The sequence below is a fragment of the Ziziphus jujuba genome, chromosome 2 (assembly GCF_031755915.1).
Source record: "Ziziphus jujuba cultivar Dongzao chromosome 2, ASM3175591v1".
Lineage (NCBI taxonomy): Eukaryota > Viridiplantae > Streptophyta > Magnoliopsida > Rosales > Rhamnaceae > Ziziphus > Ziziphus jujuba.
In genome coordinates this window covers 5,285,363-5,305,649 of record NC_083380.1, presented here as the reverse complement: position 1 = coordinate 5,305,649, position 20,287 = coordinate 5,285,363, and the positions used below count along the sequence as shown (strand labels likewise).

Genomic DNA, 20,287 nt, shown 5'->3' with positions numbered 1-20,287 from the left:
TTAGTGACTACAAAAATGTGTCACTCAAACACTATTTAAGGACCAAATAATAAGTCGTTGAAACTAAATTCTTCGACCAAATCACATTGCTGCTAAAACCATATTTTTGCAACCAACTACATGGTCGTTTAAAACCTCTTTTGATGACTGGAACATTTTGTTATTGAATACAGTTTTTAGTGACCATAATTTTGGCCATGAATATTTTAATAATTGGTCCCATAACATTTTTTGGTTACGAAGTTATAAGTTTTTATGACTAAAATATATGCTTAAAGTGACCATAAATAGTCACCAACACAGCATTGAGTGACAAAATATTGGTTGCTCATATTTTATAATTGGTCGGTAAAAGCTTAAAATTGGTGTCCTTTTTACTATTCAAGGCGTTTTAAAGACTAATTTATGGTCACAAAATCCTTAAAAACTAGCCACTAAAACCTCAACTGATTTAGCAACCAACATATATTAGTTACTAAATAGAATCTGTTACTACGTTTAAGCGACCACGTGGTGACCACGGTTTTTTGGTCTCTAAAAGCCACTGGCGACCAAAATTGGATGATTTGCAGCCAAATTAATGGTTGTTAAAAGGCATTTTTTTAGTAGTGTAGGAATTTAATGGATTTTAAAAGAGTTAAAATGTTTGATGAAACTCATGGATTTACTTAGAATTCAACAAACTCCACATGGATTTTATCACAATTCTATATGGAATTTAATGGAGTTTATGAGACTTATATTATAGACTTTAATAGATTTTGATGGAATTCTAATGATTTTAAATATTTTTATATAATTTATTTTACTATTTTGGTGAATAATATCATTTATTCTATACCATAAGCATAGTTTTTTTTTTTTTTTAATCATACCATTAGCATTGTTGAACATTTATGATATCAAACAAATTAACAAATATTAACAAATAGGCAAGCAACATATACATGAATATTAAACTTTAATAATATTATCCTTAAAATATTTTAAAAAAAACATTGTCAGAATAAATTAAAATAAAAGTAGATAAATATATCAAATAGTCTTATATCATCTCTATTATTATTTTTATTGTATGCAAAATTTTATTTAAAAAAAAAAAAAAACTCATTGCTCATTAGTTTGATTTCTTGCATTTTGGGCATCCACCCACATATTTGAAGCCATTGTAGTTCTCCATTCATTAGCATTCTCTCGTTGTTGCTCTTGACTTTCAAGCAGCTCTTCAAAATTATTTTCTTCAGTTTCTTGTGTTAATAACGATGATGGAGATTCATCATTTGGCTCTATAGGAAACTCATCAGAGCGACATTCCTTGCGAAGAAAATTGTGCAATCCTGCACAAGCTAAAACTAGCTCTGCTTGTGTTTTAAATGGAAATGGAGGTGCAGACTTAAAAATTATGAATCTAGATTTGAATATACCAAATATCCTCTCAATTACGTTTCTTAAAGAAGAGTGACGGAGATTGAACAATTCAGCTGCAGTTTCGGGATGACGACCTGGACCAAAAAAATCTTGCAAATTGTATCGAACCCCTCTAAATGGAGCTAAAAATTGTCTACGATTTGGAAATCCACAATCCACAAAAAAATATGTACCTAAAAATATAAGATATTAATTATTAATTCATAAATATTATTTTGTAAAAATTAGTACATATTGAAAAATATATATAATAAAAAAATATATATACCTTGTGGCACTTTAAGTCCATTCCTCCTTGATAAAGCATCATGTAGTAATTTTGAATCATGAGCTGAACCCTCCCATCCACTAAGCACGTATATGAACTCCAAATCAAAGTTACAAGCTGCTAATACATTTTGTGAAATTTTTCCATGGCGATTACGATAGCTACTTACATCACGACCCTTTACTATTGCTGGTATATGTGTGCCATCAATAGCTCCAATACAATCCTAAAAGAAATAATAAATTTTATAACTAACATAAAATATAAGGTGTTCTGAATAATAATTACAACACTAATAATAACAAAACTATAACAATAATGACAATAATTATTATTACTAAAAAAATAAATAGGTAAAACATTCATTACTTACCTTGAAGTAAGGGTAAAATCTTGTATGTTCTCTTATTTTACTTGGCACTGTAGATTTTGGTTTAACCATCATATCTGGTGCTATTGTGTTCAAAGCCCTCAAAACATTGTTGAAGTTTTTGTTCATTGTGAAATGTGATCGACTAAATGTTTCACGAGTCATACGATAGCGAGAATTTTGACCTATAATAAGTAAAAATGTTGCAAGCATTTCTTCAATGCAAATGAATCTTGTATCCTGTAAATATGTTTTTTCTCTAATAATTTTACATAACTTCAAAAAACACATTAGGATACATCCTATAGAGTTGCCGAAAATGTTAAGGATCTTCTTTCAATACTTTATGAATATAATTATACCCTTTAGAAGTGATTGGTCATCGAGCCAGTGGACGTTCGATATATTCATCACATATGCTAATCATTAGTGCATCTAATACCTCAAGTATTGCTTGAATTGCCAACAACATTAATTTAATGGTTTCATAAAATTCTTCATCTTCTTATGTATCTCTTTCTCCCAGTTCTTCCCGTTCCATTTTCTCTATTAATCTAAGACATAACATCAAATATTATTAGAAAATATGAAATGTCATAAAAAATAATAATATCAAGAAGGGAAAAAAAAAATCTTTAATGAAAAATTCAATTCAATACAAATTGAACAATAAAGCAAATGAAAAAATTCACTTAAACAAACTAGAGAGAAAAATATATCAAAACAAAAAACCTATTTCATAAAATAGTTATAGCTAAATATATGTTTTAACACTCATTCCATATTAAATGATATCCATTCTGAGCGCTCTTCAGGTAACATCTTCAAGAATGCATCTTTAACTCCCATTTTCTGAATCAATGCAAGTGCTTTATAGCGACCAATGTTATCTAAATTTGGAGTTTCCTAAATAGCATTCCAAATATCATTCTTTTTCTCCTTTTCACTAATTGCCTTTTCCCTTTTCTCCATTAGGTTATACATACCCCGAATTTCAGTGGCAATTTTTCCAATCGAGTCCAAACCATGAGAAAGTTTTTCTAGAAGATCAACTCGAGTGGCATTCTGATCAAATGAACGAGTATTTGCTTCATATTCATTTCTAGTTCGCTTTCTTTGAACAACATTTTCCATGAGAACTTCTAAATTTGGATCGAACTCTAACATTGATGGTTCATTATGTCCAGGTGAAGGTGCTTAGCATGATGGATCGAGTTGAGTTGGAACATATACCTCGTTAATCTCATCATATACATAGTCATCTATCCTACCATGTGTACTTTCATCTTGTCCATAAATTTTTGCATCTGTATCGTCTCCCAATCCAATAGAGTTTTTTCCAATGGCAGTTCCATTTCCAACAGCAATTTTTAAATCCTCAAAGTCAGCAAAAGTGTCTGTTCGAAGGTGTTTCTGGTTTGGATGAGACTGTAAAAAAAAATAAAACAAAATAAAATAAATATAATATTTTGTTAACATATAAAAATACAAAAAAAAATATATCTATATATATATATATATAAGATATAATAATATAAAATACATTCTTATGAAAATTTATAACCTCACCTTAAAGTAATTATCCCATATTTCATCTGTGGCAGTGAATCTTTGTGTGGTTGCATCCCATCCAAAACCAGAGTTGAAACACATGAGTTGAGAAAATGTTTGATAATGCGTTTTAAACCATTTCAAGCGACTCTGATATTGAGAATAATTTTTATTACATCCAAGTGCTTCATTTAGCGTAGGAAGTATCTTACTTTCTACAGTTAGTTTGCTAAATACACTATTATTATCACGCCATCCACGATTAGCAGCATCAACCATCAGTTCCAACAACATATTACTCTCTTGTGAGGTCCATGTGTTATATGCAGTTTTACCTTTTCATTGTGAATCTCCCATTGTAACAATGAATATCTAAATATAAAGCCCATGAATAGTTGAATCACATATATATATATATATATATATATTATAAATTAAACATATAATAAACAAGATCAATATTCACATTCTAACTCATCAAAATATAAAATCAGATTAAAAATATTTAATAAATCATATTAGATTCATAATGCATTTTAAAAGACTATTAACTACAACCAAACAATAATGTATTTTTCTAATTTTTTCTGAAATTATATATATATATATATATATGCATGAACATGTAGTACTATAGCATAGTATATATTTTTTAAGTGCAAGTAGGCAGTAATATTTTCGTAACAAATAATAATAATGATGGAACACTAAACATGGTCAGCCATTCACAGTGAAACAGAAACCAAAACACAACTTTTTGGAGAAGTGTGTTAAATTAGTACAAGAAGTATATATATATATAACAATAATAATGATGGAACACCAAATCAGTCACTCATAGTGGAAACAGTAACCAAAGCACAAATTCTTGGGGAAGTGTGTTTAATTAAGTACAAGAAACTATATATATATATATATATATATATTATAATATAAATTTATTAATTGATAGAAAATTGTGTGGCTAGCTTTTGACGTGAACACTCATTGTGCCTAATCCACCAACTCTTTTTTTTTTTTTTTTCAAAGCTATATAAATTTATTAATTGATGGAAAATTGTGAGGCTAGCTTCTGACATACACATTCATTATGCCTAATCTACCAACCATTTTTTTCCTTTCTTCAGAGATGGTGATCATCACTATCCATCTGTTTCCTTTTTTTATTTTTTATTTTTTATTTTTTATTTTTGGGTACAAAGAAAATACATTGATCAGAGATGATCTTTACCCTCCTAAAAACTAACCCCTCAAAATTTTTATCATCTGGCAGTTGTTTCTATGCTCTTGCTTTCGTCTGTGTGTGTGTTGGGGGGGGGGGGGTGTTGGGGCTTTCGTCTATGTGTTTATGGCTCAAGGAAGAGGGGGGGCTGTGCTGGAAAAGATCGATGGAGATTATGTATAAAGATGGTGGACATGTACTGTTAATAATGCTTCAAAAGAACAAGTTAATTGGCACTAAAGTACGGCTTCACAACCTTCTATTTCTTTTTACACTAGGGCTAAACATATATACAACATATATGAATATATTTACAATAGCAGATAGCAGATAACAGATACGTTCTTTAGAAATTTTCTCACTCTCTTTTTTTTTTTTTTTAACTCAAAACTTCTCACTTGAAATTCAAAACTTTCACAACATTGATTTGGGTTTTTATCAAACAATAGAAGGATAATGCAAAAAAAGCAGAAAAATTGAATCATACCCAAAAAATCAGATCAACCAAGGAAGCACGGGGAGAGAACCCACAAGAAGGATCATTGTTTTGGTTACCGTCAATTCGCCAGTTTTGTTCGACTATTCATCCAGCGGGTTAGGTTTGTCCGTCTGTTCTTCGTTCTTTGTTCTATCTCAAAGCAGGGTCTCACTCAATGTTTTGTGTTTTACAATCCGATGAAATCTTTGGGGTGGAGACTGGATTTGTGAAAGGCTTGAGTATTTATATCTAATGTCTCAAAATCCAATCAAATCCATCAATTTATAAAATCCTTCTAAATTAATAACTTTTTAAATACCAACAGATTTTTATGAACTTTTAAAAAGTCATAATTGAATAACATCAGATTTATATAGATTCTATAAAATTCTGAATTGTGTCTTTGAGCTCATCCAGCCACTGCCTCACATCTGGGTCGGATATTTGCTTCTTCTCAGCATCATTCAGTAGTGCCCTAACAGACAGCAACATGGTCTTGAACTTCTTGAGCATCCCATCATTGAGTTTCTTTCCACTAACAAATTTGAGAATGTCTCCAGAAAGAATCATATTAAAGAACCGCTCAAAAGAAGCGGTGAAAAAGGCTCCAGCAATCAGTTCAGCCATGGATATGGAAAGCAAGCTCTTGAATTGCAAACAGAAAGATGTAAAGCAACTGATCAGCAAGAGTGAGTTTGGGCTGTGTTGTGTTGTATGGAAGTAGAATCAGGAAGAGCTTTATGCTTGTTAAATCTTAAAGTTGTTTCTTTGGTCAATGTTGGCTTTGCTAAGTGCTCTTCCTTTTTATTATTACCTTTATTCCTTAAATTGTGATTAGTGCATAATGAATAAGCACGCGTAATTCAGCAGCAAGAAAAGAAGATGCTTATCTTACTTTTTTTGGTCGTTTTTTCTTTTCCCGTCTCTACTTTTGGGTCCCATTCTCATGAAGTTGGGTTGGCATTCCTAAGATGCCTTAATTTACTAACAGGGGCAAATTTTTTATATATATTTTGCGGAAGCTTTTTCACAATTTATGTAGCATCTTGATAACTCCAAAGCAGTTGTCACACAAACGGATCAACTCAATGAACCAATTTTAAAAAAGCAACTTATACATTATAATATCGAATGTGCGTTCGGTAAGAAAAATGATTAAACGCAATTGTCACACCTGATTTTTTTAATATTAATAATCTAACTCACTATTTTGTCAATTAACTGCAAATTTATTTTTTTTCAGATTAATAACGGCAAACATAATATATAGGTTTTAAAATACGCAATTTAATGGATATAATTTAATATATCATGTTAGACCATTAAATTATATCAAATATATTTTCGGCATCCTATTCAATTGGATCTTTGTATCAAATCTATAAATAAAAGGCTTAATATGGTAGATTTTAAAACAAAAAAACCAAAATCGCAATACCATGAAACTAGAGGGTATCAAGTATAAAGTGTTAAAATTTGAGGGGGCAAAAAACCAAAAAAAAAAAAGGAAGGGGAATTTAACTAATGAAGCCAGCTTGATTTCTGAGTAATGTTGAGTAGCCAGTGGTTGGACATTAGAAAACCCAGACCTAACAACAACAATTACAAAGCTCACTTAGAGCAATGGGTCCACACCGCCATGTGGCAACTCTTGAATGGTACCAGCCCAACCGTGAATTGTGCTAGCTGAGTAACATTTTCCATCGTTATTATTTATTTTTTCTTTCTTCTTGCTTAAAGTGAGATACTGATTTCGTATCGGGAATCCCAACCACCATCAAGCTCGTTGCACTTCAATATTACAAAGAAGATACAGAGCTGGCTAGGCACTGCAAAATAGCTCTGTCTCTGTCTCTGTCTCTCTCTCTCTCTCTTTCTCTCTCTCTCTCCCCCCAAATGCTCTCTTCCAAAACCCACTGCTTGTTTTGAGTTAGCTAGACATGAAACTTGCGCTTCCATGAGAATATCGCCCTGCATAATTATGGAAACCAAGCCTGAACTGAAGCTTTGGCAAATGGCAAGGATTAGAGATGTCAAAGAAGATTCTTTTGCAACGAAACTGTTCTATTTCTTACATCTCAGTTCCATGCAACTTATGATAGATGACTTCATATATTATACTTCAACGGTCATATTTTAGTGCAGAAACATATAAGGTAAATACATACCCTTACTTCAAGGTTAGACATTGCCGTACGAGCAGCATGATCGAGCATCATGTCATCGGTATACCTTTAAAAGTATCAAGTTGAACCGTGAAAACCATCTGAAGCGGGACCATAACAATCGTATAAAGAACTTAGAATGAACAAAATAGAATCAAATATATGACTTTGTTACATAACTACAAGACAATCAAAAAGCAACATATTCAAAATACTTCATTGAAAAACATGTAGACTTAATAAGGAAGTGAAACGAAAATACATAACTTAATCTACCATCTACAACATACTCTTGAGCAATTTACTACGATATCATATACTTTACTCTTAACTCACCTCTTCCCAAGAAATGTCTTTGCATTCGAGACATATTTCCCCATTACTGAAGCTTTCCAGAAAAAGTATGAACCAGGTGGGTCCACCTACAGCAAAATATGAATTGTAGGAGATTCTGGAATTTTTTGTTTTTTTCATATTTTAAAAAAACGCACATGCAACCACAGTATATGCAAATGAGCCACTACATTACAGAAAAGGAGAAATCAGAATCCTGGAAACAGAGGGGGAAAAAAAATAAAAGAATAAAAAAAGAATAACAAAACATTAAAGGAGAGATTATCTGACAGGGGATTGTACTGGCCAAATCAAAGCCCGCATCAGAGATGGGTAAAACTACTAACTAGTGCGGCCAATTCAATTTGACCTACTTATCCAACACACCAAACAAGACACAAGTCACCAAATAGCCTCCAACTCAAATCCTGTCAACTTCGTTTATCTTTTATTATTATTATTTTTTTACACCATTATATTCCTTTTCTACCTTTTTCCTTTTTAATTTGAATAGTATTTCTTTTATAATTTCCCTTTAGAAGATTGACTATATGGGTTGTCGCAGAAACCAAACATAAGCATACTTAGAAAGACTTAGGTCTATAAAAACCCAACATAAAACAGATAAATCTCCTATGCATACAAACAACTGATAGAAATAAGGGAAAACATGAAAGGATCGAAAATTACCCTAACTAAGTAAACTCCTGGATAACAGCAGCAGTTTCCCTCACAAGTTGAGTAACAGGGATTGGTTCCTGCGTAATACAATCATCAAGTCAAATTGCTAGTTCCAATGATCTATTATACAAACATTATTAGTTTACAGACCAACTGAACAAAGTACCAAAAAGTAAACCAGGAAGTTTGTACAAACAATACTTTGTCGAATCCCTTTTGCGTCACAGTTTCTTGGAGTAAATCCATGGCTCAGTCAATGAAAATGACGAGCATAAAGGAAGTTGATTTATACTTTGTACAACCTATATAATGCTCCGCCTGCTTCCTACTCTTTGGGACAAGAACTCGAAAATCAGGATCCATGCCATTGTATGAGAGATGATAGTAAATTTCAAATGTCAAAGAAGTCATAACAATTAAAAATTTAAGTAAAAAGTTAGTGATTAAATTTTAGCTCTCTTCCAAGTGCCATTGTATATTATCAGCTTATGATATCTACCTAAATTTTCGATGCAGAAAAACATGACATAAGTACTAAATCTTAAGCATATGGTAGAGTGCCTTGTTACTTCTTTTCATACACAGTGCAACAATATAGTTATTGCCGTAAACAACTCACTAGCACGGTACCATGACATAACAGAACATTGAATGGCCCTATATTTGCATCAAATATCTAAACCTCAAACAAATCCATACTTGTTTTACAAAACAAATCTGTAAACAACTCCAATGTTTACTTTAATTAGTATACTATCTTTTGGTATCTTCAATTCATAAGAGAAAATCAAAATCTCAGACAATGAAAGATGGTTCTTGACAAGCATATTCAAAGAATTCTTGTCTTACAACTTAATATAAATTTATCAGAGCTTCCAAATGGCAAGAGTGGAAGATCAAGGCAAGGGAAAGTTGGCAACTTCTAGATCAGCTTCACCTTCTTGGCACATGGTAGATATATGAGAATCCATAAGACAGATTGAAAGGAGAAGTCAACGCAGTGGAAGAATCTAGAGAAAAGAAGCAGTTATATATACTGAAGGTTAGAGGTGCCTAGTGTATCTGCAAGAGATCAAAATTTCATTTTGAGTATGTGTAAGCAAAAATTTTCCCTGAATATAATAAATCAAATACAATGCTTTGAATTCTACTTATTTTTCACATTTAAAGAAGTTTGGAGCTATATAAAATATCTATCTTCACATAAAAGGTTTCCAATTTCCAAATGCTTTTTATTTCTACCTGAGACTTTTTGGAGAGGAGAGAATTTCTTCAATAGAGGCTACAATTTCAGGGTCACCAGATTCGCTGGTCTAAATTAACATAAGATATTCTCTGCATCTTTTTCAACTAATTGGGATTTATTTTAGTTTAATTATAGGATCCAAGAGCTACTATGCTAGGCATGAGTGTACTAAAATTATATAAACCATTTTAAACCCTTCATTCAAAAAGAGCATGTTTTGAAGAAAATTTTGAGCTAGAACTGAACATTCAAATGCACGAAGAGCTAGAACTGAATATAAAAACCAAAAAGCTTGGCAGTACTGAATCAGCAGCTATGGTGAATGACAGCACTTATGCTTCCAACATTGTAACTGCTATAGAGAACTTGGAATCCAAGGAAAATAATCATTAGGTTGTGCGAGATGGACAAAATGAAATGCTGTTGAATGGTTTGAATTTTAACCTCATATAAATTCATTAAGGGTCTTTAAATGGCAGAAGGAATTATTATTTATAGAAATTCACATGATCAGATAGAATTCATCTAAAAAGTAGAATTTTGTAAAGAAAAAGAAAAGCTAACAGCAATATGTAAATGATTGTATTAGAAAAGAATAGTAATACCTAAGGAGAGACGTTTTCATTATATCTCGTAGTCCGATTTGGCTGAAAAGCATTAAAATTCAAGGAATCATGCTCGAAAACAAATTGGATGAGACTGTAATTGCGATTGCATTCCATCATGTAAAGAAATAAATTTATTATGTTAATTACACTAATGATACGTATATAACATATAGAATGGCATGAATATTACAGAAAAAGGGGGAAAAAAAATAAAAAATATATTTATCAAACAAGGACAAGTGGAAACAACCAACAACGTACAAAGACTAAAGTGATACATACATGACATATACAGGAATTGGATATGTTTATGTTTGGAACAAACAGAACATAAGTAGTGTACGTATATAAAATCAAATCAGGAAAAAGGAACTAATATTGAAATTACTTACAAGGCCAAATGTTGACGTGAGCGATGTGTGCAATTTCCTCCCCTGTATCTCTCTTGCACCGGTCAGCAACCGAACTATGACACCCTTGCTTATTCAATTCAGAAAGAGAATCTGGCAGCCCTTCTTCTGGCAAGCATTGCACCCCACCGCTAAAATCAATGGTCCTTTGTTGAAGGAAGACAAGGTCTCGCAGAGCCTTTCCATTCAAGGACTTAAGCTTTGGAAGATCATTAAGGTCAAGACAAGTCAGAGTTGTGGGAAGTTGCCCGTCCTCTGTAAATGAATCCATGTCCCCCAAACAGGTTTTGGCAATGGGAAATATGAAGCGATTTTAAATTTGAAGGCCATCCCTGTTTTGCAAGTGACTCCAGTTTACCAGAAAACCTGATATGAAGTGTATATGGATTCTGGAAGGCAATCCAGCTTGTGGTGGAAATGACACCAGCGCTGAACAAAATTGCAGGTGCAATTCACCCAGCCATGGAAGTTGATGACTTCAGAGTGAAGCCACCAGTTGTTGGCATCCCTTCTTGATTATAAGAGTTGTAGAGGTATGCAGTCCTCATTTATCTTCGGACATCCTTTTAAATAAAGGCGTTTGATTTGTGGGAAAGCTCCAGTACCATCTCCTTTTCCAACATCACCTCCCATCATTTTCATTATTGACCACTTCTTCCACTCTCTTAATTCTCTTAAAATACCAAAGTATAAAGATTCCAAGTACTTGAATGGTACAGGTTCTGGTTCATTAATCATAGAAGAAGAACCACTAATAGTGCTGCTGCAGGAACAGTAAAATTCATCACGTATTCTCTCCACCATATCTAATCCACTAATGCAAAGATCTTCCAAGGTTACATAATTACATAGTTATAAACAAATAGAACAATTATATGAATTTCGTATAAACAAATAGAACAATTATATGAATTTCGTATTTTTAACTTTACAGAATTATTGGCAGAGCCAGGATGTGGTAGTTAGGGAGCAAAAAGTTAAAATGGAAAAAAAAAAAAAAATCACAACTTTTTTTTTTTTTAATGTATATGGATGCCACCATTGTTTGTATGTAATTCCAGATTTAATGCTGTTAACCAAGATTTTAATTGATTATTAACCATGTATATATATTTATAACATATGCCTACATATGGGCCTATACATAGCAAAGAAGTGATACGCATGATAAGATGAAATCCTATCCATTATAGATTTCACTTTAGTGTTTTTTTTTTTTTAATTTGAAAAAATTGCATTTTCAATTTTTTAAAATTTAAACAATTCAATTTTAAATTTTTAAATTTTAATACGTTGCATTTTTTCAATTACAATTTTCTTGTAATAGTGATTAATAGTTACCTTATATTAGTTACGTTATATTTAATCAATATGCAATTACAATTTATTGCAACTTAAACCATTTGGTTAGAATTTGTTGCAATTTAAATCTTTTAGTTTTAACAAAATTGCATTTTAATATTTTCAAACTCTTAACCATTGTCAGTTAACAATTAGTTTGATCAAATTGAAATTGGAGGCCTAAGTGGAAAAGTGTAAATTTAAAAACTGAAATTGCAACATTTTCAAATTAGAAAGTATTAAAATGCAATAAACACTCCTTTTAAAATAAATTTAAAAAAAAAAAACAAAAAAAAACAAACAATCATGTTTTGGAGAAGATTTTGAGATGCTATGAAGGTTTCGTTGGACTTAGAACGATTGAGCATGACTGTTTATATCCTAAAATTTTATTTTCATTTTGGCAACATTGTAAATTACTTTCACGAAATTAGTCGTGCACGCCCAAAACGCGCAATAGAAGCTTCATGGATTCTTGGACGAAGACAAATTTCAAAAGCTGTTGAAACGTTTAGAGACACGTGCTGCTATACCCTAAAGAATATTTCAGAGGAGGCCCAGAAAATGAGGCCCAAAATCATGATACAAAGGCTGATCCAATAATATTGAAGCTGCAAGTGAATGCAAAGCCCAAATCAATAACACTGTGACATACCAAACATATCACTTGTTTGTATCGATGGCCATGACCTTAATGAGTCAGCTTGGCCACCAAACCGCTCTTGTAAATGGCAAACCATAAGGTACGCATCGGCATACTAAGATCAAAAACTAGAGTTGAAGATGCCCAACAGGCAACCTGGTTTGGGGTCTTTTTGCAGGTCTTAGTAGAACCACCCCTCGTAGCTAGGCAAGGAGGGAGGACTTTCACTGTTAACACATGCATAAGGCGGCAGGTCTGAAGAAGAGGTGTGATTTTAAAATTTTTGAAAAAATTAGTTTTATGTAATTTTTTAAATACAGTTTTCATTTTTAATTTTAATATATAAATTTATTTAATTATTTATAAATTTTATTTTTTTTATAATTAACTAAATACTTAAAAAAAAAAAACTAAAAAAATTTATTTTAAGGAAATTAAATCCTATGAAATTAATTCTTGAATATTAGTTTTTCTTCAATATTTTCTCTTTTACCAAATAAGCCATCAGATGGGATAAATTTGTAAGTTTTTAAATGGCAGGAGTAAAAGAGAAAGAAATCTTAATTGGTGTTTTTTTTTTTTTTTTTTAATTAGAAAATTTGTGCCTCCTGCAATGACAAGGAAAAGGAGATCAGATTGTATTATATGTCACTTTCAAAAATAAATTCTGAAACTGATTTTTTTTTTTTTTTAAAATACTGCAAAGTGTAAATTGAGGATTTCCCTTAATGACTAAAAGAATACATTGATGAGAATTTGAAAGTGTTTTCTGAGTAGTTTTACCTTAAATATCAAGCCTATGAATACAACAAGAAATAAAAATTGAAAGCACAATAAATTATATCATGCATTCAGAGGAATCTTTTTAGGACAAAAATTATAATTAAAGAGTTTCCTTTAAAAATGCAGAATTAAACTGGATTATACCTTAAATATCTGTTGGGTGTTAATATATTCCAAAAAAAATTATGTTTTCTTTTTCTACGGGAGTTGAGTTGGATTTAGTCACATGAAAGTTTGATTGTCAAAACAAACTCAACAGGAATAAAGTATTACAATTGAGAAGACCAAAAAAGGGGCCAAAAAAAAAAAAAAAAAAGGGGGAAATTTAGCAAATGAAGCCAGCTTGATTTCTAAAGTAACGTTGACTAATATGCTTGGGCCAACCTTTTATGTACATCATAAAAACCCAGAACCAGCAAGAATTACAAAACGAGGTCAGCATAGTGGGTCCCACTGCCATGTGGCGGCAGCACTCGAAATGACTTAAAAAGTTCCAATCTGAAAGTCCAAGTTGCAGTATTCAATATGATTGCTATTTTGTCTCGGAACAAAAGAAGTGCTTCGGCATTGGAAGTGGTCTTGTGGTGGGGATTGCGTGTGGTGGTGTTGTGGGGCTTCGAGATGCATCCATCAATGCCCTTCATGGACTTGGTTGTGTCTAGCTGATGTTTATTGCTCTATGAAGAAGAAGGACAAATCCTTCTACCACCCTCACCGTTGTCTAAGAAAGAATAACTTTATATGCAATATGGAGGGCCGACTTATGGTTTTGATGTTGACTCCTCTGCTGCACAGACTGTTTTCAAGAAACTCATTCATTTCCAGGGAATTGTCTTACCAAAAGTACAGTTGGTTAAAACCCCAATTACATATATATATATATATATAAACCTATGAAATTTCCATTCCCATTCTCATGAAATTCACATACAAATCGTAATGTATAATATTTTAATTAGGAATAGGTTTGAATATCATAGATATTGTTTATAAAGTAAGAATTTTTGTTTGGGTTAAATTAGGATAGTTTAGTCTTATTAAACTCTTTCTATTTGCTTATATAAAATAGTCTAAATAACATAAGAGAGGACGGAAGGTCAGAAACCAAACACAAACCGCTATTTTTTTTATTATTATTTTTTTAATATGTGGATGATACTCCGAATTTTAATATCATATCTTCAATAAACTCAGCCATGGAGCAAAAACCACTGTTTCAGGCTTTGTCAAGGCTTGGAACAATCAAACAGTTGAATCCCGATATTATCAAGGCTTCGTAAGAGATTGAGTGCTCATAACTACAAAGATCAAAGCATGAAAATCAAAATCTCAAACAATGAAATATGCTTCTTGCAGAATCTACTAGAATATTCAAATAGTAACTGAAAAAGAATGGCTCATTTACAGCATACACGGTATAAACTTCTCTGAGCTTCCAAATGGCAAGACGATAAGATCAAGGTGAGGGAAAGTTGGCAACTTCCAACAACAGCTTCACCTTCTTAGCACTAGGTAAATACATGAGAATCCATAAAACAGAGAAAAGAAGCAATTATACATATACTTGAGGATAGGTGCATGGTTCATCTGCAAGAAATCAAAATTTCATTTTGAGTATGTGTAAGCAAAAAATTTCCCTGATTATAAAATCAAATACAACGCTTCTGATTCTACTTTTCACATTCAAAGACATTTTGGAGCTGTATACAGTATCCATCTTCAAATAAAAATTTCTACTTTTCACATGAATTTCTACCTAAGACTTCTAGGAGAGGAGAGAATTTCTTCCATAGAGGCTTCAATTCTGAATTGTTGGCATTCAGTGGAGTTCCTACACACCAACCAATAGTCAAGGTCACCGGTTTTACTGGTCTAAATTGATGCAAGTTGTCCTTTGTATCTTTCAACTTATTGGATTCTATATATTTTAGTTTCTAGGATCCTAGTGCTAAGATTATACTAAACTTATACTAGGCATTTGTGTACTAAGATTTTATAAACTAATTTAACCTTTTCATCAGAAAGAGCATGTTTTCAATAAAAGTTTTTATCTTTAAGACTTTATTTTCATTTTCGCAACATTGTATTACTTTCATGAGATTAGCCTGCATGCCTTAAACTCACAAATGAAACTTATAGATTCGTGGACAAGGATTCAAATCTCAGAAGCAGCATGAGACAGCTAAAGAGAGCATGCATGGTAATATGCATAGGAAGCGGTTACCTGAACATTGAAATGCAGGAAGAGCTAGAATTGAATATGAAAACCAAAAAGCTTGGCAGTATATGAATCAGCAGCCATGGTGAACGACAGCACTTATGCTTCCAACATTGTAACTGCAGTAGAGAGAACTTGGAATCCAAGAAATAAAATCATTAGGTTGTGCCAGAGGGACAAAATGAATGCCCTTGAATGGTATTGAATTATACATCTTATAAATTCACAAGGGTCTTTAAATGGCAGAACGAGTTATTATTTATAGAAATTGACGTGATGAGATAAAATTCATCTAAAAATAACAATTTTCCTTAAAAAAAAAGTTTAAAAGCAATATGTAAATGATTGTAATAAAAATTAATAGTAATAATAATACCTAAAGAGGTACTGTTCATTATATCTCTTCGTCCGATTCGGCTGGAAAGCAATAAAGCCCAAGGAATCATGCCCGAAAACAAATTGGACGAGAAGGTGATTGACATTGCATTCCATCATGCAAAGAAATAAATTTAGTACGAGCAATGTTAATTACATTAATAATATATATGTATACAACATACAGAATGGCATGGGTATGAAATTTAACAAGTAGTATTACAGGTAAAAAAGAAAAAAGGGAAAAAAAAAAAAGATATTTATTAAACAAGGACAAGTAAAAACAACCCACAACATACAAAGATCAACTGGCGGATCCACTGTGTGCCCAGGGGGAGCACTTGCCCCCCTCAATTTTATTTTTTGAAAATTATTTGCTAATTTTCAAATATATTCTTAATTTTTCCCCCCTATATTGAAATGATGCCCCTCCTAAATTATTTATTTTCCCTTTCATTTTTGTTTTCGGTTGAATTTAGCATTTTGATTTCTCCAATTCAATGATCCACATAGTCTCTCTATTAACCTTTCTATTGACATTAATAGCTAAAATAAAATGTAACAGTCCATATTGTATAAAATTAGCATATTATTAATTAAAATTTTAATTATCATACTTTTTAGTTAGGTGTAACATTGTAGCTAACAACAGTCTTAATTTCATACATTTCTAATTGAAATTTTTTATATTCATTTTTAATAATGTGATAATTGTAGTGAAAACTCAAGTGAAGTCATGTGTTCAAGACATTTCACTCCTATTTAAGTATAAAATATTTTAATATGATTACCAAAAAAAAAAAAAAAAAAAAACTATTTTTCAAGTGTTTTAGATTTTTTTTGGTTACTTTTTCTTTTTAGTATTTATTTTACTTTAAAGTAATTAATTATTACTTTTATCCAATTGATTTTAATTAATAATTCACGTAGTACATCACTCATATAGTCAAAAATATATTATTTTTAACTAAAAAGATGAAAATCTAATTGTGTCTCTCTTAAGAAAAATTCCTGGTTCCACCACTATGACTAATATATAGATGACATATATAGGAAGTTGATATGTTTATGTTGGGACCGAATAGGACACAATTAGAGTACGTATATAATTCAAATTGGGGAAAAGGAATTAATATTGAAATGACTTACCAGCCGTGATCTCTATGTGAGGGATGTGTGCAATTTTTGGCCAATCTTCCCCTGTATCTCTCTGGCACCGTTTGATTAGAGAATTACACCATATGATATTCAACTCAGAAAGAGAATCGGGCAGCCCTTCTTCTACCAAGCATTGCACCCCACGGCAATCATCAATAGTCAGTTGTTGAAGGCATACCATGTCTCGAAGAGCCTTTCCATTTAATGTTTTAAGCTTTGGAAGAGATTCAAGCTTAAGACAAGTCAGAGTTGTTGGAAGTTGCCCCTCCTCCGGAAATGAACCCACGTCCATGAATAGGTTTTTGCAATCGCAAATTTCAAGTGACTTTAAATTTGAAGGCCATCCCTTTTTTGCAAGTGACTCCAATTTTTCACAACCCAAAATTTGAATTGTATGGATATTGGAGGGCAATCCACCTTGTGGCGGAAATGACTCCAACTCTGAGCAACGAATTAGCTGCAATTCACCCAGCCATGGAAGTTGATGACTTTGGAGTGAAGCCACCACTTGTTGGCATCCAGAGAAGATTTGAAGAGTTGTGGAGGATGGAAGATTACAAGGTAAGCAGGCCCCATTTATGTTGGGACATTCTCTTAAACTAAGCTTTCTAAGTTGTGGGAAGGCTCCAGTTCCTTCTCTTCCTCCAACATCTCCTCCCATCATTAAAGACCACTCCTTCCATTCTCTTAATTCTCTTAGATCACCAAGGTATAAAATTTCCAAGGACTTGAATGGTACTGGTGTATTAATCATGGAAGAAGAACCAATACTAATGCTGCTGCAGGAATAAAATTCATCACCTATTCTCTCCACCATTTCTAATCCCCAAATATTAAGATCTTTCAAGGAGGGAAGCTGTCCAAGCGACGGAAGCAAGTAACAATTTTTACAATTAAGTAGGTACAGAGATACTATGTGACTAAATGAATGATGCCCTATCCAACTTGGAAACCCTGTACCTTGGTAATTCCAAATTCTTAGGTCTTGGACATTTGTGTGAGGTTGAAGCTTTTCAAGTACCACTCGTGATTTCTCTGAATCATCTGTTTCACCACACCACTCCAATCGAAGACATGTAATATGCCTCTTATCTTTCAATTTGGCTTTCGAAACATCTCCAACATTTATTATATTTTCAATATTTTTTATCCAAAAAGAACCACGCAGATCTTGAAGATTACCCAAGTCTTTAATATTACGTCCGCCATTATGGTCTACAAGAAAGGCAGGTTCTAAATGTTGCAGACGTTTCAATTCACAAATTTGCAGTGGCATCTCTGTCACCTTTGTACTCGAAAAGTCCAGATAGCATAGGTTGACCAATCTTGACATATCAGCTGGTAAACAAGAAAGAGATTGACAGCCCATCAGATTTAGAGTACGCAGATCCTTCAAATCACACAATGTGTTGGGTATCTCTTCAAGTTTACTACAATGAGACAAGTCCAAGAATCTTAGATGTTTCAAATTGCCAATTGAACTGGACAACCTATGAAGATGTTTGCACGTATTTAACAAGAATGTCTGCAAATTGTAGAGAGTATAAATTGTATCAGGTAATTCTTCAATTTCAGTATGAGACAAATCTATATACTTTAAAAGCTTTAAACTGCCAATCAAATCAAAGCCTGTTGTAACACAACTCTGACGTAGAGAAAGCACTCTTAGACATCTCATTGGTTTCAAATACTGTTCAAGATTTGTCAAAAACTGTTTGGGCAACATTCTAGATTGAAACAAAAACGTGCGCAACACCTTATTTTTTGATAAATATTCCTCTAGATTCTTCATATCATGGCTCACATATGTCATGCATGACAAATGACGAGTCTTCCCTGTAAAAACTTTTGAGTAACCATCATCGAACCTTAAACAAAATTCTCTAGAAACAAAGGTAGCCAAATCGTTAACAAGGTCATGCATGGTAAAACAGCCATGTTCATTGTGATGAAAGAATGACCTTGATGTAAGATCATTAAAGTACTCCTCTCCGATTTCTTCTAGAGTCTTATCTTGTTGTGGTTGCAAAAGATCTTCTGCCATCCACAATAAAATTAATTTTTCCTTTTCAAATTTGTAATCTTTAGGAAAAATTGAACAATAAGCAAAGCATTGTCTAAGATGCGAAGGCAAATAGTGATAGCTCAACCAAAGAGCAGGAAGAATGTCACACTGCAACTTCCATATATCACTGTTTAGTATATCTTCCCATTCATCGATACGGTTTTTGGAGCACAAAAGACCACCAAGTGATTTGATAGCTAAAGGAAGGCCATTGCATTTTCTAACAATTCCTCTACCGATTTCTTCAAACTCTCGAAGTGCACTTCGGTCTATTATTTGTTGGAATGCATGTTTTGCAAATAATTGCCAACTATCTTCATCCGATATTATTTGAAGATAATGATTTTGAAAAGTACCCATTGCAGATCCAATGTTTTGATCACGTGTTGTCACAATGATTTTACTCCCTGATGCTCCAAATTTGAATTGACTCTTTAAGTTATCCCAGAGGTTATAATTCTTATTCCAAACATCGTCGAAAACAAAGAGGAACTTCTTCCCTTCTATAACCTTCTTCAATTCATATTGAAGTTGATCTGGGTGCTTGATATTGCAATCCTTTTGACCAGTGATTATTTGATCAAAAATTGTTTTTGTCAATTTGAAAACGTCAAATTCATCTGACACTGTAACCCAAGCTTTGAGGTCAAAGTTTTTTTTGACTTTGACATCATTGTAAACAAGGCGAGCAAGAGTGGTCTTGCCTATACCGCCCATTCCCACAATGGGAATTACAGATATCTTGTTAGCGCCTACCACATGATCATGATCATCATCAGATAACAGCAGATTTATGATGACAGCTTTGTCATATTCTCTGCCATAAATATCAGATTCTTCTTCCACAGGTAGTAGTTGTGGAGAAGATGATGATGACTTGTTATGATGAACACCTTGTGATGTAGTGATCAAACGAAGGAGATGCTTTTGGTTGACAAGGTATT

At 32.5% G+C, this 20,287-nt stretch overlaps 3 protein-coding genes across 3 annotated transcripts; all 3 read right to left on the bottom strand.

The window, feature by feature from the left end:
• Window positions 1-1,107: 1,107 nt before the first annotated feature.
• On the bottom strand, window positions 1,108-2,138 carry LOC125418638 (uncharacterized). Its single transcript, XM_060814885.1, has 3 exons — window positions 2,070-2,138; window positions 1,707-1,922; window positions 1,108-1,296 (listed from the first exon to the last, which is right to left on the bottom strand). Exons 1-3 carry the CDS (start codon window positions 2,136-2,138, stop codon window positions 1,108-1,110), a joined length of 474 nt encoding a protein of 157 aa, XP_060670868.1.
• A 702-nt stretch (window positions 2,139-2,840) lies between these two features.
• LOC132800670 (uncharacterized protein At2g29880-like) lies at window positions 2,841-3,896 on the bottom strand. Its single transcript, XM_060814884.1, has 4 exons — window positions 3,636-3,896; window positions 3,300-3,494; window positions 3,053-3,131; window positions 2,841-2,956 (listed from the first exon to the last, which is right to left on the bottom strand). The coding sequence occupies exons 1-4, from the start codon at window positions 3,894-3,896 to the stop codon at window positions 2,841-2,843; spliced, it is 651 nt and encodes a 216-aa protein (XP_060670867.1).
• A 6,838-nt stretch (window positions 3,897-10,734) lies between these two features.
• Window positions 10,735-20,060, bottom strand: LOC107408671 (putative disease resistance protein At3g14460). The gene is made up of 3 exons (XM_060814883.1): window positions 17,270-20,060; window positions 11,366-11,587; window positions 10,735-11,015 (listed from the first exon to the last, which is right to left on the bottom strand). Exons 1-3 carry the CDS (start codon window positions 20,058-20,060, stop codon window positions 10,735-10,737), a joined length of 3,294 nt encoding a protein of 1,097 aa, XP_060670866.1.
• Between the last annotated feature and the right edge of the window lie 227 nt (window positions 20,061-20,287).